The sequence below is a fragment of the Prenolepis imparis genome, unplaced genomic scaffold (assembly GCF_030444845.1).
Source record: "Prenolepis imparis isolate NDT839.2.m4 unplaced genomic scaffold, iyPreImpa1.0 SCAF_2, whole genome shotgun sequence".
Lineage (NCBI taxonomy): Eukaryota > Metazoa > Arthropoda > Insecta > Hymenoptera > Formicidae > Prenolepis > Prenolepis imparis.
In genome coordinates this window covers 15,624,052-15,647,372 of record NW_028141160.1, presented here as the reverse complement: position 1 = coordinate 15,647,372, position 23,321 = coordinate 15,624,052, and the positions used below count along the sequence as shown (strand labels likewise).

At 36.3% G+C, this 23,321-nt stretch overlaps 3 protein-coding genes across 7 annotated transcripts in view; 2 read left to right on the top strand and 1 right to left on the bottom strand.

The window, feature by feature from the left end:
* Window positions 1-7,312: 7,312 nt before the first annotated feature.
* Window positions 7,313-23,321, bottom strand: part of LOC145948999 (uncharacterized) — an 85,347-nt gene continuing 69,338 nt past the window's right edge. For 4 of the 5 annotated variants that reach the window (XM_083058658.1, XM_083058661.1, XM_083058657.1 and 1 more), the window contains 3 exons: window positions 9,052-9,299; window positions 7,968-8,776; window positions 7,313-7,784 (listed from right to left, as the gene is read on the bottom strand). In XM_083058658.1, the coding sequence (XP_082914784.1) occupies window positions 7,313-7,784; window positions 7,968-8,776; window positions 9,052-9,219 (1,449 nt within the window). In that variant the 5' untranslated portion in view covers window positions 9,220-9,299. Of the gene's footprint in view, window positions 7,785-7,967; window positions 8,777-9,051; window positions 9,300-19,139; window positions 19,363-23,321 lie in introns of those variants that run through there. The other variant, XM_083058659.1, reaches the window with a different exon arrangement.
* Window positions 9,739-14,994, top strand: LOC145932495 (outer dynein arm-docking complex subunit 4). Its single transcript, XM_083031482.1, has 6 exons — window positions 9,739-10,790; window positions 11,176-11,451; window positions 11,818-12,244; window positions 12,437-12,700; window positions 13,229-13,499; window positions 14,227-14,994. The coding sequence occupies exons 1-6, from the start codon at window positions 10,556-10,558 to the stop codon at window positions 14,581-14,583; spliced, it is 1,830 nt and encodes a 609-aa protein (XP_082887608.1). The 5' UTR covers window positions 9,739-10,555; the 3' UTR covers window positions 14,584-14,994.
* Window positions 16,610-22,003, top strand: LOC145932918 (uncharacterized). Its single transcript, XM_083032144.1, has 5 exons — window positions 16,610-16,791; window positions 18,136-18,459; window positions 18,896-19,533; window positions 20,459-20,776; window positions 21,173-22,003. The coding sequence occupies exons 1-5, from the start codon at window positions 16,610-16,612 to the stop codon at window positions 21,508-21,510; spliced, it is 1,800 nt and encodes a 599-aa protein (XP_082888270.1). The 3' UTR covers window positions 21,511-22,003.

Here is a 23,321-nt window from a genome sequence, read left to right as displayed (position 1 = left end):
TAACGACTGTAACAAATTATTCTAAAAAAAAGAAAAAAAGTAAAAAGATCTTCTATACAAAAATAACTTTTTCGCACTCTTTTTTTCTACGTAAAATATTTAAAATGTAATATTTAATTTTTTTTAGAATTTTTAAATTATTATGGATTATCTACACACACAGTGAAAGATATTAATTAATATTAAATAATATTGTTTCATATTATCGTATTTAAAAAATGTATACATATTTTTCTAAAAATTGGATCATGCAGTCTGTCAATCTGTTAATTAATTATTAAATTAATAGAGAGGATTATCTGGATAATGGGACGATATCATACGAATTGAGAATACAATAGATTGAATATAGCAAGAACTTTATAAAAGACGAGGCAGACTCACAGATGGTTTAAGTACATTAGTATTTGTCTCAAAACTCTTGAGAATGTGTTTTGCGTTCACATCTTTTGTTTTTGTTTTTTTCTTTTTTTTTTTAATCATTTTTAATAGAATCACACACGGATGAAAAAAGGTCGCAGAAAATGTGCTCTTGCATTGTGCTCGAAAGTTATACGGATATAGATAACATTAATTTAAAGGAGAGTCCTCGTTTTTTGAATGACAGGTGGAAAAAGGAAACGCCGAACTATACTTGACATAAGCTTCCTCCTATTGCGCCATAGTATCGTCGCCTATTTTTTTCTTTTTTGTTATCTATGGATAATGAATATACATAAACAATAAAGTAGAATCCCTATCACGACATTTCGCGAAAACAAAGATAACGTTGTTTTATTTTTGTTTTTTTGTTTTGTTCCGCTGACGTTTGACAATGTTTCTTCCTTCCTTTATAGAACAACTAGATAATATATGTATATTGTGTGCACGCTCGATATCAAATGTATGTACATGTAGTATACAAATATACGTGTCATTTATCATGTATATATGCATTGTATATATGCATATATGTATATGTACACGGCTTTCGTTTAACCATATTCTCTATTCGCAATTTCGTGCGGTGCACGTTACCTTGACCCTCGATTGATCGATTTGTTCTACAGATTCGTCAGATTAAGGGTACCAATGGAAAATACCGCGATAGAATCTTTTTAAAGTACTTCAAAACATCATTTGTAATTTGTCAAGTACGAAATCATCGATAAGTACACAAATGATCGATTATAATGTAATAAAATATTGCGATTACTTTCGCGATCAATTACTATAGGCAGCTTGTAATTGCGAATCATTGAATCGGCTGCGACACAATGGCGCTTAAAACGACGATGTACACATCGAAAAATTGTATATACACATATATTATAACGTGTGTGAACGAATACAGTATCGGCAAGTAAACGAGCGCGATGAATGTAGAATAAAACGCACGCGAGAAAGATCGATCGCGGATCGATTTTTTTGTACATACAAACTAACAAGCGCGATCGCGCGACTGTCGCTATATCACTAGAGCGTTTTTTAAACTTATTTTCTGCATATATATATATATATATTTGTTCGCCGGAGCTGTTTCGTCTGCGCTTTTCTTCGCTAATTTTTAAACAAGTCACATTACAAACGAATCAATCATGATTGATAATATAGATCTAAATCAAAGTTTAAAATTTCATTCAGAATTAACTTGATATAAATTTCTGATGTTACAAAAAAATAGATATTTTTCTATATTTTGTATTGTAAGCAAAAATAATATTAAATGAAAGATAATAATTTATTAAAGAATATGTAATTTGATATTTTTTTATCGATTATACTTTATTTTTAATTCGAATTTTCAATGCTTTTTCTGCGAGCATCAAACATATGTTTCTCGTACGATATTTTATTACATAATCGACTAAAATGATAAACTTCGTTGCGTGTTCTCGCGCGAGAGTGAATTTAATTGACTGAATTGTTGAATCGTGACAGCTACACGAGAAGTTTTATTTACAAATTCGTGATCATATATCTGTGTCACTTAGCACTCACGATTGTCTATATCAAGTTTCGTTCAATTCTCAAAATATTTATCATGGAAAAATGATTGACGAACTTGTTACTTACGTAACAAGTAGTTGTTTAGTAACGTTGAAGTTGACGTAAAAACTATTAACATATAAATAAACGCAATAAAAAAAAATAAGCAAGGTTTACGAACTTTGGTAGAATTTATATACGAATATAAATCCTCTTGTTATACAAGAAAAAAATTTTCAATTTAATTTAATTTGAAACAAATTATTTTATGTCTCATATCATTCTTTATCAGTTTTTTTTTTCTAACACATTGATTTTTAGTAATTCGACAATCGCTGTCAGTTTGAGCTCGCTTGTTCTATGACACAAGACACAGAACTAACTAACGTCAAAAACGAAAGGGACGAAAATTCGCGCCGGCGAACAAACATTTAATCTTCATCGTGGCGATGAAGAGATTAGGTGCGATTGTCAGAGCTGTTGCTGCTGCTATATACGCTTGTCACGAGCGCGTGTTCGAGTAGAAAGTTTCGGATGGAGCGCTTTTCTCGAAGCGTCCATTCCAGCCGAAGGATGCTGAGAAAATCTTGTCGCTAAGAGACGCGGGCAGGACAGATATAATCCCGATGAAATTGACTGCAGTACTAGGACATGGATTGTGCGCGATGTGGGCGTATTGTTACGAGCTACTATTGCGAGCCTGGTCCTTTCGCAGCCTTAACATCTTCTGTTATAGCTTCTCGACAAAATCGTTTACAATATCGTCGTATAGTACTACGTATCAGACTGCTAATACTTTCGACTCCACAATCAGGTATTTTGCCATTATCATTGTCAAGATTAACTGGAGCATATTTTAATATGTAACATATAGACAACACTCTTGTATTATGTAAATTTTAATTAATAACACAAGGATTAAAATGTATAAAAATGTGAAATAAATTAATGATTATAAGAAGAACTGCGATCAGTCAGAAAGAAATACATTTTTTTTTAATTTAAAATTAATTTGCAAAAATCTCTTTCCCTTTCAATAAAAATTGTTCAAGTTTTGCTCCGGTGTTAATCGAACTAACACTAAATTCCATCGATCTTTCAAGTTGATCAGGACGTCAAATCCCTTCCACCTTAAAAATACATTTTGTTTCTCTATTAAAAATCAGACAATCTAACACGGGAGGATTTTTTTTTTAAATGCAAGCGAGAATAACAATGTGCCAATCGAGAATTCAGCCTTTAAACTTTGATTTTGAAACTGACACGTAAATGTGCCGCCGGCGATTCCGGTGTCAACAGTTTCTCCTGATAAATTGACGTTTGCTGCTGGTGCCGTATGGATGCGAGAGACGAGATTCTAGATGTGAGCGACGTGTCACCTAAGGGCACACATATACGCATACACATTACGCAGGACAATTTCGGTTGTCCATAAATGCACGTATGTGTGTTTGCGCGGAATATTCGGCGTATATACTGTATCGATCAAATGTTTTACCTGTCGGTGTCGCAAATACACATGTGCATCTGTGGGGATGGTACATGGTTCGCATAGCTATATATTTCGCTAACGTACGGCGCTCGTATGTATATGAGAAAATATCGTCGCGGTGAGACGAGGCGGAAATTATTGCATCATTTTGGCGGCAAGGGAGTAAAGTAAGATGAAAACGCCGACGCAAAATTATATAATTACACCGAATGAAATATCATTCTATGAATAAGAGAAATGTTAATATCGCATCTGAGAAAATACGTTCGAATATTGTAATTGAGAAAAAATCACGTTTGAATAAAAAATTTAAACTACGATAGATATTCATACATATCTCGGGTGTTAAAAAATACGATAGATATTCATACATATATCGGGTGTTAAAAAAGTGGCGGATACGCTGTATAGGGGTGAATTCCTGAGGTTATTTGGAGACGATTTTTCCTCAATGAAAATGTCGAGAGAAGTCATCATTTTTTGCAAGCTTCCAATTTTTGCCATCATATATCTTGGTAACTAAGCCTTAAATTAAAATTCTATTAAATTAAAGTCGACTTGAAATTAATTGAAGAATGTAGTTTTGTTAATATTTTAATTCCACAATACTTAGTTTACGAAAAGCCCTTTATTTTCAATTACTTACAACTCGAAAATTATTGGTGCCTCGACATTTTCACTGAGGAAAAATCGTCTCCAAATAACCTCAGGAATTCACCCCTGTACAGCGTATCCGCCACTTTTTTAACACCCTGTATATGTGTGTGTTATATTTCTTTATAATATAAAAATTTCAACGGTAGATTAATATTACCGCAGATGTTTTTGTCAAATTGCCAAATAGTACAGGTGTTGCAACAGAGAAAGTATTGAATGACTTAAAAACGTCTTCCGTTGCAGATTCTTTACAAATACATTTCTGCATGGTACGCATTGCAGAGACGGCATGAAGAGACTCTGAAATAAGCATAACTGCAAAGGAAAAAAATACTGCAAGATTTTTCATTCTTACTTTACATTTACGTCTTCTCGTCTCCTCGCATAATAATTTCTCATCTCGGAATAGAATTTTGTCGGCGCGAGAGATACGACACACTGCTGATAAATAAGATGAAAATTATATCGGCGCCAGTTGCTCGCGTGCACGATTAGGCTGCAGGATGTCGCGAAACATTTACACCGAGATATTGATTCTAAAATACTCGACGGCGGTACGCGACAAATAGGAAATTAGATGAGACACGAGAGCACGACGCAACTTCGCCGAAAATCTCTTTTAAAATCCTTGTAATAGTGTAAGAGAGTCTTTGGAAAAATAATTAGGCGATTCCATGATCATCTCAATGACATCAAATTCATGAATATGTAACAGTGGAAGAGTGATTCGTTCGCTTTTTTGTCTTTTTTACCCTGATCATTTAATCTTCCACGACAGGCGAATGCAGTCTGTGCTTACAGGCTGCGTATGACGCCATCGTTTTCGATTTAAATGTCTTAATAGTCGTGTGATATTTTATGTACAGATTGATTGATTTCTTTGAGAAATATATAGTAAGAAACACGAACGCGCAAAAATTTATTCTGTAAATTTTCGTATTTCTGATCTTTGAAGTCAGAAATTTGTCTAAAAACTGTGTAATTTTAGCTTATATTCTTACATTGCGTTGTTAACATCATATTTCCAATATCAAAATATGAAATAAAAAGAAAATTTATTTTAATTTAAAGAAAACAATTTAATTTAAAAAAATTTGTAATCAATTTTATAAGTTAAATTTGTTTCAATTTATAAGGAAGAAAATGACACTATATAGTATCGAAGCCAATCTCCAATTGTAAAAATATGAAATTCAGCTTCGCAAAATATCTATTTTTAATTCCTATTAATTCACATATATTTTGGATAATCGTTTCAGAATAATTAATAGAACTGACTCAATCTTTCGATTAAGTATCTATATGGCAAGTGGTGATAGATTCAATGGAACCATAGTTATGTAACGATGACGTTCTCAACGTTCGTAGTAAAAAGATCAATTTGAAGGGGACAAAGTCGATTAAAGCGTTTGAGTGAACTTAATTCGCACAGCGATGGCATTATACGAAGCGGTCTTTTGAGAGCTCCCAAAGAAGCACGAGTCTGTGCTTTTTCTCTTTTTTTTTCTTTCTATTTCTTTCTCTTTCCTGGAATTTGTTCGCTTATATAACATTAACTGTACTCTAATTCTGTTTGATATATATACTACGATAATTACAGTACTGTTACTTGGCTTGGCGACTATGTGCCAACGCGCATATCCTCTTATTTCCACGGCGATGTACACAATAGGTGAAAAAAGTCTTTAGAGGAAAATAGGTTCTTTAGTAAATTGACAAGTAGATAGATTTGTGTTCGCGATTTGTGTACGTGTGTAGATTCGTGTGTGTAAATTTCTGTGTCTGTGTGTGTATGTGTGCGTACAAGATGTAGAGTCGAACACGACCCTAAATTCTCCCCTACAATCCTCTTTCTCTTATTCTTTTGCTCCCTATCGCGTTGCATGTATACGGGACGTTCTGTCTCATAAAATCGGTGATCTCTTAAATCATTCGACAGATTCAACAGAAACCATTCGCATACAGACCTCGCATGAAAATTGGCCAAAGGGAATACATGGCGCGTATAACGCATTTTTCATGTTGCATATCTCCTCAATGTTTAAAATTTTAAAAGATAATAAGATATTTTTAATATATTTTTTATATATAAATAAAAGAGAGAGAGAGAGAGAGAGAGAGAGAGAGAGAGAGAGAGAGAGAGAGAGAGAGAGAGAGAGAATTTATATATATATATATATATATATATATATATAATATATTATCTCATAAAAATAAAGAAAACTATGAAATTAAGATAAATTTTTAATCTCGTTGATACGATGTATTATATCAAAAGAGATTTAATTATAGCAAACTAATTTTAATTTCTGTTATCTTGCTTTCTATTATCTCGCGCGCGCAATTAAATTAAAAAGGAAAACTACATAAAAAGAAATATAATTAATAAAAAGAGAAAAAATATATGTTTTAAATTTTAGAGAAATATATAAATGTAAAAAAAATAAGTTGCATACACACCATCTGGCTTTATATCAAGCTTATACGATTCCTTTGATTGGTTACGTAATTTTTTTCCATATCTTTCAAAATCCGTTCGACGAGAGACATTGCACCGAGAGACAGAAGACAGAACGCACTGTATGTGCATCTCAACGAGCTCCACATTACATTCCGTGCGTTTGCCCATCCTCGGCAATCGCGGTCATCACGTCGAGTCCTCGATCGTCGATCGTACCCTCAGAGAGGATCGCTCCGTCTAGCTGCCATCTTCGCTGCTCTGGAGGCCAGAGCGCCCAGGGAACACACCAGACCCGTCAGCGTCTCCCAGAATGTGGTCCTGCGTCGCTTATGCGCTGCTTGACCCACGTATCCCAGATAGTAGCCGGCATACCGATCGTTGTTGCGATTTTCGTAAGCACCGTTTATACCTCCTCCGCCATTGCTGGATCTGGTGCCGACGCTAGATCTGGGCTGCTGCAGGATACTGTGACGATACTCCTGGCTGTTGCGATCGATGCTCCGTCTGGGCGAAGAGACACCGCTACTGCCGTTGCTGTGTCGATGACGGTGCCGTTGTTCCTCGTACAAATGTTGCTGCAACTGCACGTTGCTCAGCCGCCGGTCCATCATCCTGACCAGGTTCTGATGCACCTGCTGGTCGTCGTCCGGCACCGCCGTCGTCGTCGTCGTCGGCGGCAGCAGACGTCGGCTACTTGGTGGTGTTGGTGACATTGGTAACTCGCGTTCCACTTGTCAAGCGTATTCGGTGTCGCTAGATGCCGATCGCTCTAGATGACCCTGATGACCCACTGCGTGATGCTGCTGATTTGGGTTTTGCTGCTGTTGTTGCGCCTGCGCGTACGCCAGACTCTTTTGATAGCTGAAGAGCTGCCGCTCGAGACTATAATTCTCCGCCTGCAGCGACATGATTTCACGCCGCATTTGCTGATTGTGCACGCGACATACATCGTCGTACTTGTGATAGGTCGCCTGAAAGAGCAGGTGACTCTCGTTCCACTCTAGTCTGATCCTCAGCTGCCCCTTGTCTGTGAGGTATGGACAGTGATTCTCCTTCACCTCGTTCATATCCACGTTAGTCTCCATGATGATACCCTCGTCGGTGGACTCTTGAACATAGTAGCGGCTGAATGGTTCGCCGGGCAGTCCAATCGCCGCGACGTTTGGTCCCTCGCCCCTCAGCAAGTATGCCGACCAACTAACGTACCTGCACAAATGAAAAACGTCTCAAAGATTTAGCGTTTTCTAAATCTTTATGACATTATTGATTGCTTGATTTATCTAAGAACATCTATTTTTAATAATGTTTTATTATCGTCTGAAATATATTATTTTAATATTATTATAATGTCAATTTTAGATCATGTGCTATAATTAATAAGATCAATACCTTAAATGATTCCTCGGCACATTGTGGATGTCTTTGTACACCAAGTGCAATCTGACGGTATCTGAGTTGAGATCGGCGCGTATGGCCCAGGCCTGCTTGTCGCGATCGTAGCATGGTGCAGCCGGCAGGACCGACGAGCCCAACGCCTGCACCGCGATCTCGCAGATGGTTCTTGCCTCGAGCATCTCGAGCGACACGCGAAGCGTGCTCTTGTGCGCGACGTCGGACCATCTGACCCGCGTGTGCCAGCCAAAGCCGCAGCCTTCGGCATCGGAGATGTCCTCGATCTGTCCCGAGTCGATTCGTCGATCGCTCTCGCCCAGGGCCAGACTGTACCTCACCCTGCATCGATGATCGAAGCCCGACAGCCTCATGAGGTAAACGCTCACGCGGCTGTCCTGGCCGCGAGAACCGTCCGTGTCCTTGCCGTGCGGATAGATGACCAGATTCCAGTCAAAACCGCCGAACGCGAAGTAGTCGGTCTCCAGCTTGCTCGGCTTCGTCTGGCCGGCCGAGAATACCGACGTCGGCATTCTCACCTCGGTCATGTATACCGTCCGCACGTTCGCCATGGACAACTCCAGCTGGAACTCGCTGTTTGTATCGGCGAAATTACGGCTGTAGAGATCCGCCACGGCGATGTAACTGCGATTGCCCTGGGCAGGCGCCTCGTAAGTGAACTTGACACGCTTGCCGGAAAAGCTCTCGTTCATGGAGAAGTGTTCTCGATTCAGCAACGTGAACGTAAAGTCCACGTATACGCGGAGGTTTCTTGACGCGCCACGCCATACCAGGTACACGCCCAGGACCTTGAAAAGATAAAAATAGCGAGATTCGCTATTATTCTCTATTTATTCTTATATATATATCATAAATATGTATAGTATTTCTCGGGATAAAAATTCAAATTAATATCGAAATACTTGAAGATCAAACCAAGGGAGATTTTTAAGATAATGGTTATTCACATACAAGGAAAATAATTGATTTCTAATACCCTTTATATTATTAAAAATTAATTAGAAGTTTGTGAAAATATAAATTTCATGATTTCGATGATTTAAGCCTGTATTGATCGAGTTACCTTTTCCCCGCGCGAGAAAGCGACGGCCCATCTCTGGAAACCGCATACTAGTTCCTTACTCGTGACGTCCCTGTCAGGATCGCGCACGACGGTCCTAGTGACGACGAAGGAGAAGACCCGCGTGCCACTGCGATCGTGCAGCTGCGCGAACCTATACAACAAAGCCATCACCGCATCTCGAGGACACCTCTAACCCGGATGGTCCGCGTTTACAAGAAGGATTCGTCTTGATATTGATTTGTGGCACTCTGGAAGTGTAATATCTTCTGTCAATCGCAATGACAATAATCATTATTTTAACGATATAATAAAAATTATAATGATTTATTATGATTAAAAATAAATTCATATTACACCTTTAAAAGAAAAAGATGTTCTTGTGTTTCAAACGCTTTTTTTAGAAATTTCTTCAACATTTTTTAGTCTTGCATATTTTGGAATATTAAGCGATGTCTAACGATAAGTGATAATTAACATCTTATTTAATAATCTTCATAAATATCGCAAAATCTCGGAAATGTGAAATTTTTATTCAGTCGAATATTCTCTTTGAGATTTAAAATACGGTAACTAAAAATTCTTGCACCCGAGTTTCCTTGCAGTTTTCGAGAATTAATCCGTAGTTGTAATCCGTTTTTATTTCTAAACTGCACGTAGTAGCCTTTGTGGTATTAATTGTCATCGCGTTGTCCGGTATTGAAATTCCAAGTAGAGAGGACGAGACTCCAACGGTGGTTTTTCAATGAGGTAAAAGCGAGGCGAAATGTGAGGAGAAAAGCGAGGAGAAAAGCGACCTGATTTCGCGAGTAGCAACTATCTTTAACGTTGCCTTTTAAAAACGACATCATTGCGAATACGCATTTTGAATTTCGCTTTGAAAGTGACGTATATTTTTTGCACGTGAAAAGAAATAATCATAATTTCAAATATTTTGATATGTTTTAATAACATAACTAGTAGATTCAATATAAAAGTCATTAAATAGTTATATTTGACATGCTGTGTTATTTTATCTACACTAGTGATGTAGATTCATAAATATGTAAAATTAAATTGAATTTAACACACTCTGCTTTGTATGAAATTACATTCCATGCTGAGCTACATTTTGGAATCTAGCGAGAATCGGAATTGTATCGTGTATCCTTTGTGTATCCTCGCTTATATTCGTCTATCTTCACACAATAGATTCTATCCATTCGCCATGTCTGGATGTCACGTAATGTCTAAAATTTGTGATACATATCCAGTGGATTATAATAATATTGAAAACATATTAATTACATAAAAAAAGCAATCATGTAAAAATTGAACATATAAAATATTTAGATATTCTCGATATTTCTAAGAAAAATTTATTGTTTAAAAAAGAGAAAAGGTAGGTTTCTAATAATTTTTTTCGCTCTACTTTGAATTGCTATTCTTCGAGGGGATGATATTAATTTTTGGTAATGTGCCATACGTGAGTTACATCTTTTTTTTCTTGAAGATTCAATAAATCGTCATGTCAGCGCCGAAGAGGGAAGAAGCTCCCGAAGTCTTCAGGGAAGCCATTCTTTATCGTGAATGGGGCTATCGACTGGCTAGTCTGGGCATATACCCCATAGCCATAGATTATTTCGAAAAGGCATCTGAAACGACTGAGGATCTTAGAACGTTAATCGGTCTCTGTAGAGTTCTCATCAAACACACAAGATACGTTGACGCGGAAAAACTGTCAGAGAAATGTTTAAAAATAGGTACAATGACAAGAAACTTATAAAGTAAAATATAAAACGGTATAAATGCTGAAGGTACTTTTTGCGTTCTCTGTATTTTCTTGTATGTATCATATAATTATTAAATTGCTTTATCGTATTTTATTTATTTTATTTCTATTATTTACGTTTATAATTGTGATATACTTGTCTTCAGTTTATTCAGAATTCTTCTTTTTCACATCTCGTTCCATACATGTTAAATCTACAAATAATCTTTCAAATATCGAATAATGTATCTATGAATAATATCCTATCTGTAAAGAACCGTGCCAGAAAAAATTCACTTAGCATAGCATCTTTTAAACCGTTCTTTGTTCGATAAATCAGCGGGCGCTTGATCTCTGCGCTCGTATCTCGGCTGCAGATCCCGGTCATTACAAAGCGCGACAGATAAGGGTGGAAGCGCTTTTCCAGATCGGTGAGTTTGGTCCCAGCCTGGCTCACGCCTACGAAGGCATACGACGGCACGGGATGACCTTTGAGCACGGCGTCTATCTGGCGAACGAGACCGTCGAAGATTGCATCGGCCGGAATACGTCACCTATAGCGCTTCTGCTGCTGTATCCGTGGATACAACAATTGTGCGAGCACCGTGAGCGCCTGATTGGCAAGCTCGAAGTAGAGGAAGACGAGCTAGAAGGTGTGTATCGTGTTCTTAAAACAAATCTCGCAGATATCGACGCTATTCATCCTCAAGCGATGATCAGGTGAGAAAATAGCCGTCTCGTAGAATAGCGCTCACTATATTTTACGAAGAGAGATTCAACATTCTCGATAGAATAAAGCAAGAAAATATTTTAGTTCTTATCAAATCTTTACCGTTGTAAAATTAATCCAAGTAATTATGAGATAAGTACATGAGATCAATATTTTTCAGTACTACAATTATGTCCTTTTTTAACAAATTATAAATTATAAAATATTAGCTTTAAGTGTTGCTATAAAAAAATTATTTACCAGGTTGTTTATCGATGATATAGTGGATGTAGATTGGTTCTAATCGTAGGTATCGATGAGGATAAGGCAAGATTTAAAGTAAACGATCCGGAGGTGCAACGTCAAGCGCGGATGAACAGATTGCAGCGTATCATAGCGAAAATGGATATAGGTTACTTGACGACCGATAAGGATTTTCTCGAGAAGATTGTAAGCCATCCGGAAATCGTGGCTTCACCTAGTAAGAGCTCGACTGCCGAGCTGCTCGCTCTCGCGAGTACGTGCCATCGGAACGCGATGAATCTGCAAGAACTTCTACGGATAAGACGGCCGCTCTACATTCTGCTCTTTCAGCGAAGGCAGATTTTGAAAGGGCACAAAATGATGATTGAACGCGAGCAAAAATTGCGCAGGAATATCATCGTCATAGAAGCGGATTTGCTGTTGCACCGCCTACACGTCGCAAGGATCAACAAGGATTACCTTACCTTTTTCAAGTCAGTAATGGTATCTGAATCATTCAATAAATTCTCGACGTATGCTTGTATTATGTGATTTCCTTCGTTAAATCGGAATACATTTGTCAAATTTTATATTTATAAAATATTTATAGTAAAGTTTTGATAAAACTTTATAATTCAATTTATAAAATTCAATTTACAAAATTCCGTTTTATTCCTTTTCTTCAGACTCGTCGATCGTATCAAAAATAAATTCGATTCGTACTCGAACAAGATGTTTCCGCTGAAGCAAAAATGTCTGGACGTGCTCTATAAAATAGTGGCGTGGGTATATACCGACACGCGTAATTTGACATGTCTGGACAACGAGGAACTAAAGAAGATATATTTGAAGCATCACTTGGGAATACGAGTTGCAATATTGCCTCGAGACAGCGATCTTGCGTGGATGCGGACTGTGAACCCGAAGGAGACACTGAAGATATTTCGTAGGTATATAATTTATTCAGCTATAATTCATTAAGCAGCTCCTTTTGAAGAGAATATATTAGAATATCTATGATAAATTCTTTGCATGTTTTATATACCAATAGAATTACACGTGTGTATAATGTTGATTTTATTTATTATTAGAGAGATGTTTAGTTATAGGAAACATTGATTTCTCCGAAATATTAATTTCTCATTTTATATTTTTCTAAATTTTATTTCATCCATCAACGTATATGTATTTTTCACAATTAAATTTTTTTAAAAATATTTTTTTATTATATTTCTTTTTAAAATAATATATTTGCTTTTTATCTCTCCATTTATAGCATACATAATTATAATAATGATTTATACAATTGTATGTAATGTAATATTTATGAACATCATATAAATAGATAATTTATGCATAGAATTTCTGATTATAATTATATACCCGCGCGCGCGGGGTTAATTAATTCGCTATAATAATTTCCATTTAAATGATTGATATCCCAAAAATGTTTTCAATATTTGCAATCTGGAGAGCAGGAGATTAGCCATGGCATCCGCGCCTCTCGAACTCGCCTGGCTGCATCATGAATTTTGTAAGTTTCTCATCGACATTCATCGCTTCGACCTGGCCAGATTCTACGCGAAGAAGGGCCGCGACATAGCGCAGCAAGCGGTCTGCGAAGAGTGGGTCCTAAACATCGATCATTTGATACTGCGACTTGAGATTCATCAGAATAATCGGAATGAGGCGAGAGAGGCGGCGGTTTTAGCGCTCGCGTGCGCCAGAAAACTCGGTATCGATTATCTGGTAAAAATAAAATTCCACAGTTTTGCGACAACACGCGCTCGTAATAATAGCGTCGCCACTTTGCCGTCGAATTTATTCCACCGATCGATACCCACATTACATATCATTTTAAAATTAGTTCGCGGCGCGCGTGTAAAAAAGATATCGGCGAATGGCGAATAATATCGAACCCATTCGTAATCTCGAAGAAATCTTTACTCGGTCGCAATCTTCAGCAATTTACATTAATATGTTTCCTCTCTTTGGAGCAACGCTCGTCTTCGCGATTTGAATTTTTTAATGGACGCGATGTCTAGCACAGTTTGCAAATTATATTCATTCAAGCATTATTATACGAGTCACAGTTATTATATCTGTTATAACAAAGCAAAAAGTGAGATTTTTTTTCTCGGTACAGTTTTGCACTTCCGTTACATCTCTTTAAACACGTTAATGATCAAAAATTTCTTTCTTCTTTTTATTCAAAACGCTACGCATTCCTGCTGCTTGTCGCCGGAGTTTTTTTTCTCACGTCGAAGGCATTTTCGAAACGACTTTCACGTAAAAAGCGAAAAAGTCGTTTCGAAAATGCCTTCTCTTTATAAAAATAGACTCTTTCGTCGAGAGCAGTTCTCTCCGTTACAGCGGGACACAATAGAACCACTGACGGCTAGGGGTGGGTAAAGGGATTTCTCATTTAGAGAGACGCGGTTAATTCAAGAATCGATTTCATATAACGTTTCCGTAGATGGATTTTTATGAAAGAGCTATAAAAGCTGTGGACGAGCTGGACGTAGAGCGTATCGGCGACTTTGACGACGTCACTGCCAGGCAGCAGCTTATCCTCGAGCTGATGCCGAAGGAGATGAAGAGGGAGGTGGACTTTCTGTGGCGGCGTATGGACGTCGTGCCTGCCGAGAGACGACTCTCCGTCATGCCGGGCTGCAAGCCGATCGATCGGAAGTTTAAAATGCCCTCCATGCGAAGGACCATATTGCCCAGCCCGCCGAAGGATCCGGAAAGGAACGCCAGGATCGCTCTGCTGAAGCAGCATGCCCCGTCTTACAAGCGACCGGGCTTCGTGAATTTCGAAGAATTCAAATGAGCTTCTCGTCGAGAAAATGCGAATATTTTCGTTGCATTGTTCGCGTGGCATATTATTCATTGCGAGACAAATTGTCACTCGATAATCGAGATACAGACTCTTGCTAATAAAAGTCGATCAACCATTACTATTATTAATTAATTCGTTCACTTTGCTGAAGGCTATTAAAAACTATGGATTTTGTCGAACAAATTATATATTCTCTCGCGAGTATTTACTAGACAATTTATTTAAAGAATCCCGCATTTTTAAATTCTACTCTTTTGACTTGCACACACAACAGAAAAGATATATATTACACAGAAAGTTCAACATAATTTTTTTTAGCACAACAAAGAGAATAATCATTTTCCTATGTGTTAACAATATATAATATCTTATTAATTATGATCGACACAAATTTCTTTTGAGGACAAAGTCTTAACAATATAACTTTGATTCGAACGAAACTTTTCTAACACTTTATACTGTAGCTATAATTTTATAAAATACATTTATTAAAATAGTTATTTTTGCAATTTCAATCACAAATTTCTCAAAGTTATGATGTGTTGAAAAAATTTGCACGTCAGAATTAGTGTCGTATGTCGTATTTAGAATAAAAAAAAATAGAAATAATTTTTTTGTTAAATTGTGTTATATTTAATAAGCCTATTCTTTAATATTCGCAAAAAGAAATGTATCCAGCAATAAATTTTTAAATTTCTGTTTAAAATTTTAAAAGATTAAATCTTGAAGTTGCAATGTGTCGAATAAATATTCCGGTAGTTTCGAACATCGTGCCATCACTACGATATTAAGAATTCTAGACCGATGTCGCAGCTCGCTACTTTACTACGACTGATACTTTAATCATGATCGCGTATATGATGATTTCTCTTTTTATTCGCCATGCATCTTCCGTTATCTTCGCATTCCAATCTAGTGAAGCCCATTTCGCCGTGGCATACGGTCGTTTTCCAATAACGACATCGCGCCTCTTCAACCCGAGGTGAGCAACTTTCTGGCCGGAGAGTTACCGGAAGCGTCGTAGCGGAAATCTCTTTACCGCGCCGACACTCCGGATTCAACTCTCCTCCCTTTCTTTTATTTCTTTTTTTCAGTCATTATCACCGCCTGAAACTCCAGTCTTACTCTCTTTTCTGTTTCCCCGCCTCTCATTCGGTAAAGTTCTCCAGTAACATTTTACCGTAACGGTACACCGGCTGTTAATTGGCGACAGTAATTAATTAGCAACCGCGTTCGTGGAAACAATATAATAATTGATTGAGCCGACGAGGGAAAGAGAGAAAATTTAATGTAATATATATTTAAAATAAATATATGTTGTAAAATACATGATGCATTTTTATAATCGCGTATTTTGGAATTTAATAAACGCCTTCATATTTCTGAGATATGAAGCTCTGACATTTGACCGATATACGAGAACAATGTCACATCTCGTGTGTTGCATTTTTCTGAAGTTGTGCGTCAAAAATAACGCAAGATGGATAGCTTAGAACACTCGAAAAGCGAGGTGCTAAGTAATGTGCTTTACGCATGAAATTTACGAAGATAGATTATTTCTTGTATACAAAGTATGTATTTTTATAGAAGTAATATTTATAGAGAGTCTCCTCGCAGTTACACTAGTCTTCGTGATACATATCCTTTATTTTTGAAAATAAAAAAATTATTTGTCTCTTTAGAAAAATTGTATTTACATTTTATAAAAAATATATATGTTAAAAAAATTTTATTTTATCTATGCATTTTATTCTATGCAAAATATCTTATAAAATTACCATTCCTTTCTACTTAAATTAGAGAGCACTTTATTTTTTAAGAAATTAATTATTTTAATATAATAATCATGAATTAATTATTTTAATATAATATTTGTATCGTAAACAGTTCGTAGCATATTATATGAGGAATCGATTTGAACGAGCGAAATTGGTTGCGGGAGTTACTTCCGGCTGAAAGACAAATCGCAGATCGCAGATATCTCCGCTCGAAGAGAGAAGCTTAACTGACGGTATGAATGGCTACTTCTGGTAGATGGGAGCTTAACGCGCGCGATCTTGATGTCACCAAACGGACCGTGGAGAATGCGGAGAATTATGCGCGTCTTCAGATAAAGACAAGCGTTTCGAAGTTGTCGCGTGAAAATAACCGGCAGTATGCCCAAGCTCTACATCGTCAAGCGGACGATTTGTATCAACGGTAATGTAATCAATATCTGTTTAATGGATATTAAGTGGATGGGACGGTATTATAATCTTACGTCCCGCTTCATATAACTTTCGATTAGCTCGGTTAATTTGACGCGAGCGTGACGCTGGTCTCGGGAGTCCACGTTGGATAATTCCAAGGTGGATCGCCATTTTTGGGGTTACATTGAAAGTGCATTAACCCCTTAACTGTTTTTTTTTGTGATGATGGAAATTTAAATTAACCGCTTTCCTAATAACATTTTCATGCCGTTGTATAAAAAGATGTTCAATTGTATCGGATCGTGAATACAGTATAACAATGAGACAGGAAAGCCTATTGTGCTGCTTTGACGTTTGTAATTTTCAACTGGAAATTTGATCTGGATGCATGAATCCTATTATCTAAGTTACGTCAGAAATGTCAATATTTTAAACGGATATAGATCGATCAACATGTACATATAAGCGAAATGAAAAAGTTTAAAAATTTTCTATTTTAAATATTATATTAAAAACATTTCTCAAGTGCATTTGAATAAAGTGATGACTTAAAGCCTTCATTCAATTAATACTTTTAGTTAAAATAAAAATCTCTCTTCATTTGATAAGATATTCATGTTATATTTCGTTTTATTATGTTTACGTTAACTGCAGAAGCTTTTATCGGATTACGTGAAAGATTATAGAAAGATGAATTTGTTATCGAAAAAAAGCCATTAATATTTTGCCGTATCAAGCATTTCAAATTTAACATTTACTACAAAAAAATAACCTATCATTATTGTCACTGAAGTACAAGCATTTTGGTCACTGCGAGAAATAGGTCATGGGGAATATCGGAAATGTTGCCAATACATCACTTCTTTAAAAGAACATTCAATGAGAATATCGCTTTACAAATGACCAATGTTTAGTTTTTTGCGGATAACCACGACCATTTTAATTCTACAAATAAATAAAAAAATATATACATATATCTCTTTCCTCAAGAAAAAATCTTCAAATAGCCTGCGATTTAATTTCACTGTTAATAAAATAACAAATTTTTTTTTATAATCTTACAATTTTGAATGTTGTAGTAGTTATACTTTTTTTTCCATAGAAAATTCGGTTTCTGAGGTGAAGAATTATTGTGTTTTTATTAAATCATATTTTAAATATGTTAATATTTAAATATATAAATTATATATGTATATATTATATGCTTTATTTTATATATATTTATATTAAATATTAATTATAAAATTCTACTTTAATATAACAATATTTATTAAAAATAATGTAATAAAATTTTATGAGTTTAAATATTATATTACTTGATCTGTACGTAAACATAAAAGATTAATGATAAAAGCTTGACAAACTTGAGAATACATAATGAGAATCTAAAATTTCGCCTCTATAAATCGCACAGTGGCGAATACGAATCCGCATTAGTGCTCTATCATCGAGCAGCTACTGTGTGTCCGCATGACAGCAGCCATAGTGTAGCGGCACGACGTACCGCGGCCACGATAAACTCATGGAATAATCCGGAGAAGAGCCTGGTCAGGCTTCCGGCGAGTACGAGACATGATGCAATCTCGAAGGCGACTTCAGTTTCCGAAAGCTCGACGCTCAAAGCACGCGATGTTTCGAAATCTTGTAATAATCTATCGATTAATCCTGATATCCTCAAGTAAGTGTAGAATTAATGTATTTATAACTTATAACTAACGTAAATCAAAGTGCACTAAAATCTCGCAATGAGATCCAACTATTTCACTACTAATTTTAACTTCAAAGATTCTTTCATGAATTTGAAGCTGATTTTTCATTGCAATCTTTTCAAGAGATTAAATCTCTCTCCTTTTCTCTCTTTCTTCCTCTTTCTTAGAAATCTCCTACATCTCAGAATAAAATCTAAAATTATAATTAGAATATTAAAGTTCTTAAAAATCGAAAAAATCCACTTTGATTTAACCGAACAATGGGGTTGCATTAATTAATTGCGCCCTTTAGAAGTTTAATTCGCTAAAAGGGCTTCACTTTTAATGACTTTAAATTTTGATATTATATTAAGATAATATATTTTCAATACTGCAATCAAAGAGAGGATGTTCTTCTTTCTTTAGATATCTTGATACGAGCAAGAAGATTTCTCAGAAAACTTCCTGCGCGCTAGGGTCGTTGACCTCCCAACTGACTCGATCCAGAATGATATTGAAGCACATAAATAATCGTGCCAACGTCATGCTAAAGAATTTGGAAGCTAATTTCAACGCTGGCAAAATGAAGACTTCCTTGAGATTCGCCGAGGATCTGCTGACGTTTTCGTCCGGTCTGGAAGATTCTCGTCGATATACAATACCAGCGTACCGATATTTATCTCTGATCCACACAGCCTTGGGAAGGCACGATCGAGCTTGCAGCAACGTCGCCATGATGGTGCGTCTGTCGAAGAACACCAAGGATGTAGTTCTCCTATCAGAAGCTCTTGTGACTCTCGGCAAGGTACATCTCAGTTTCGGTCATCTCGAGGCCGCCGCTCGTGCCTGGGAAAACCTGTCGATCCACATCGATCATCCGGTGCCGCGAGCCTGGGTGCACCACGAGATCGGACGCTGCCATTTGGAGACGGGGAAGTACGTCGAGGCATTGCGCAAGGCATCGCAGTGCCGGGAATGTGCGGAAGAGGCGAGCTCGAACAAGTGGACCTTCCATGCCGGTCTACTACGAGCGCAGTGCCTGGCGACGTTGGGTCGTTTCGCCGGTGATGACTCCATTTCTCAACCTGTCGCCCCGAGTCCCTCCAAGAACGTCGTCCCCCGTTCTTCTTCCTGGTTGAATTTCTCGGCCGAACGAATTTTCTCTCGCAAAATCCTCTCGCGAAAATTGTGACGTGTCGTTGCCAAATACCCGCGTTGTGTTCTCTCTCGAAATTTTAGCGAAACTTTGAAACTAAATCATCTTTAACTTTTTTCCGAATTTTTTCACAGAATACAATATCACGTTGTACTCTGCGTCATTTTTAACTCGTAAAAATAACGTGCAATTTTCCACAATTTTACGTTATTTGAACTGCGCGAAAAAGATATCTAAAATGTCTGGTTATATCAGAAATGTATGGTTGAGCTGCAAAAAACGAGAGAAAGAAAAAGAGAGAAGCAGAGTGAAAAATACAACACTTTCCTCTGTATGTACTATATATTGTGATGTATATGTCGACATTTTTATTACGAGGCATTTTTATTGTGCTATGCCTGTGAAAGATTATCAAAATGTAGACCATCATAAAGAACGTATAAATAATCTCTAACAATAAGATGTGACTTTTAGAATTTAAAAATATGTACGAATGTTTTTGTTTGCAGCTTTCAACTAATAACCAATAGAATGGGGAATTAAAATTTTTTCAGACTTGTTCGTTTCGCAAAAAATTGTGGAAAAAGACGTGATATATAACGCGTATATTTTTAGATTTATATATATATATCTTAAAATCTGAATCCAATTCAATATATCTGAATATTCAATCCAATATCACTTTACTGATTTCGCGCAGTAATTTATATAAGAAGCGGATAGATCCGTTCGCCGTTCGTGTAAACTAGCATGAATTTATGTATGTGAATGCAAAATTATGGAAAGAGATCTCCGTGCATGACTATCCCTAAGATGAGCTCTACTTTACACAGAGGCACTCGAAGAGCTGCGAATCGCTACGAAGATCAGCGAGGAGGAGGGTGACACCCCGACGCTGTCTTACATTCGAGATTTAATCGAACAGCTGACTCGCGCTCTGCGCGAAGTCACGTTCGGCGAGGATCAATGCTTAAAGGGTACTCTTCGAAGGTTATCGCCACGGAGCAAAGAGACTGGACTATCCGAGGGGAACGAAGAGATAACAACTTCGGGAATTAGGAGAACGTCGGGCAGCAAGGGCGACGACGCTTTGATACCGTCGTTTTATTCCGATTGCTTGGAGGGCGAAATCCTCGATCGGCATCAAATAGGTATCAGAGATCTCAGAGTAGAGAGATATCGACTTCTGTTATTTATAAAAATTTTATAAACATTTTTTTTTATTTAAAAAATATAAGGCGTAAAAACAATCCGTTGATTAAAAAAAATAACGTATACGAGAAACTGAAAAATGTTTATTTGAAGAAGTATAAAAATATTGAACTCTGTTATTTGAATGTGTAACCTGAACTTTATATGAAATTTTAAAACTCATATTATTCTACAAGATTAATATAAACATATATATTTTTTATTTGTTTTTTTTTTATGAAATAAGATATTAAATTAATTTTATTATATTGTATATATCGCACCTTTCTTTTCAAAATATACATTACTTGAATGAAAATAGAAGATTCAAATTTCAATGGGAAATATTAATGCAGATGACGAGTCGAGTTCGTTGGACAGTGCGAGATCTTTCAGGAGCAAAAGGACTAATCTAACGTACGTAATCGAATCGCAAACGGATGTTTCGAGTCGAGGCAAACTCGAAGGAATATACGACGATGAACTGGCGGAACTTTTATCACGCGAGTCACATACAACCTTCAAAACGTGTTACATAGAGTCCAGACATTTCATCGACGAAGAGAAAACATCCGCCTCTTTAAGACAATCAATTGAAACGTGTTCCAGTAATGTCGAGACAAGTGGTGAACGAGTTGAATGCAAGACATTCAGGATCACGAAATCCTGCGAGGACAGACGGTGTAACCTTTGACAGGACGTATTAAGACGCCGTCGCGTCGTTCGAATCTCGCTACGGACCTTGTAAAACGCGAACAGGACAACGAAGAGAAGACAACGAAAAGATTTTCGCGAGATATTTTTCGATTCAGTACTTGTTCGAAGTTAAATTTGCTAAAACTAAGAAGGAGAGTTTAAAATTACGTTACAACGAAGAATAGAAAGGAGAAGGCGAACGTCTTTACGAGCACGAAGCAATTTAAGCTCGATAAAAAAAAATCTTAAATTTCTATTTCTTTTAATGTAATCTTCAAAATTCATGATATAATAAATTAGAGATAAATTGAAACCGCGCAATTTGTGACTTGCTATTAATGAATCGTGATGGCACTTTAATTGTGCATTTTTTCATATCTACGAACCGCGTCTGATTGCATCCGTCCGATGTTTGCGTGTATAGTCAAGCTTTATTTACTGGTTCGAGGTATATCGCTCATATAATTGTGCATCGGTGAACATCAAATAAATTGTCGAGCGTCGTTAATGAGTACGATGATAATTAGCTTTTTCTCGATATTCGTGTCGAAGCAGTGCAATTTTGACTGGAACTTGATATTTAAATTAATTTAGCTGATGATATAGCGTGACAAATAATCTTTATTTCTTTCTTTTTTGTTTCTTTATCTATTTGCAGTTACGGTTAAGTATTAGTTCGAACTCATGTCATAGAAAATAAATTAAAAATAAATAGAAAAAAATTTTCTTGAAAGCAATTAATATTTATGCTATAATTATATGTTATAGAATGTGAAGTTATAAATATCTCATTGATATTTTTTTCCACGCTATTAATTTTACTAGGGATTTTCTTAGAAAAAAATTCTTTATATATTCAGATAAAATTTCTAAAGAGTTTACTTCAAATCGCGACTGTTAATGCATTCAAAATTGATGCTTTACAAATAGTTAGCTATGCAAAATGATCGTGATAATGTGATAAACCAGCATGAATGAGTTTACTTAAACGCGTTTATCGCGCTTATGGATAGATATACGCGCCGCCAAAATTCAATCAAATTCGATGTCAAAGGGTGTAGTGGCATGGAAAGTATCAACCTCGAAGGGCAATTCACGCGTGTAGGCGTGACAGCTCGTCGTTGTAGCATAGTAAAATATGAAAGAATGGCAGAAAAATATAGGAAAGAAGAGAGAAGGGCGCGGGGTTCTCAAAACTACCTGTTGAGCTACCTATGTGTTCTCGGCAGAGGCCTCTTTGTCGAGCTGCCAAGATGGTGAGGAAACTTTGTAAGTTGTGACACACGAGAATCTATAGTATGCAAAATCACGATTGCAACTTTTCAATCGCTGTTTCAGGTTGCGACTAAAAGTGTAAATTTCAAAATATCGTATAATGAGCTAATTATTTTCCAGTGAGATTGAAACATTGGATTGAAACGAACCTAGTTATGTAAAGTAGAATTCTAGCATCATATGCATTTTTATCGCATGAAAATGTTTCAGTTATTGCAATATAAAAAAATATAATCTGAGATAAAATATGTCTAGGAAATTATAAGTAAATCAAAATTTAATAATATTAAATCGTAGAGAAAGAGAAATGCGAATGTAAATAATTAAGAGTATAAAATTGTAATAAAATTTCAAAATCTAAAAAAAGAATTATAAAGAAAGAAAAATAGAAAGATAAAAAGATAGAGAAAGAAATTTACTGTAAAAAATCATCATCAAAAATGAGGATGGCGGCTCTGGAACACTTGTATGTCTTTCGCTTGTATGAAACTGTATTTCTGAGAAATGGAAAGAAGTAGATAATGGAAAAAGAAA

Excerpts from the sequence above, each read along its gene's own strand:
- LOC145932495 (XM_083031482.1), top strand. The coding sequence starts at position 10,556 with ATGTCAGCGCCGAAGAGGGAAGAAGCTCCCGAAGTCTTCAGGGAAGCC. Across the intron at positions 10,791-11,175 it reads AGAGAAATGTTTAAAAATAG|ATCCCGGTCATTACAAAGCG; the intron begins GTACAATGACAA and ends TCTCGGCTGCAG. Across the intron at positions 11,452-11,817 it reads AGAGGAAGACGAGCTAGAAG|GTATCGATGAGGATAAGGCA; the intron begins GTGTGTATCGTG and ends TTCTAATCGTAG.
- LOC145932918 (XM_083032144.1), top strand. The coding sequence starts at position 16,610 with ATGGCTACTTCTGGTAGATGGGAGCTTAACGCGCGCGATCTTGATGTC. Across the intron at positions 18,460-18,895 it reads ATTAATCCTGATATCCTCAA|ATATCTTGATACGAGCAAGA; the intron begins GTAAGTGTAGAA and ends TTCTTTCTTTAG. Across the intron at positions 20,777-21,172 it reads CCTCGATCGGCATCAAATAG|ATGACGAGTCGAGTTCGTTG; the intron begins GTATCAGAGATC and ends ATATTAATGCAG.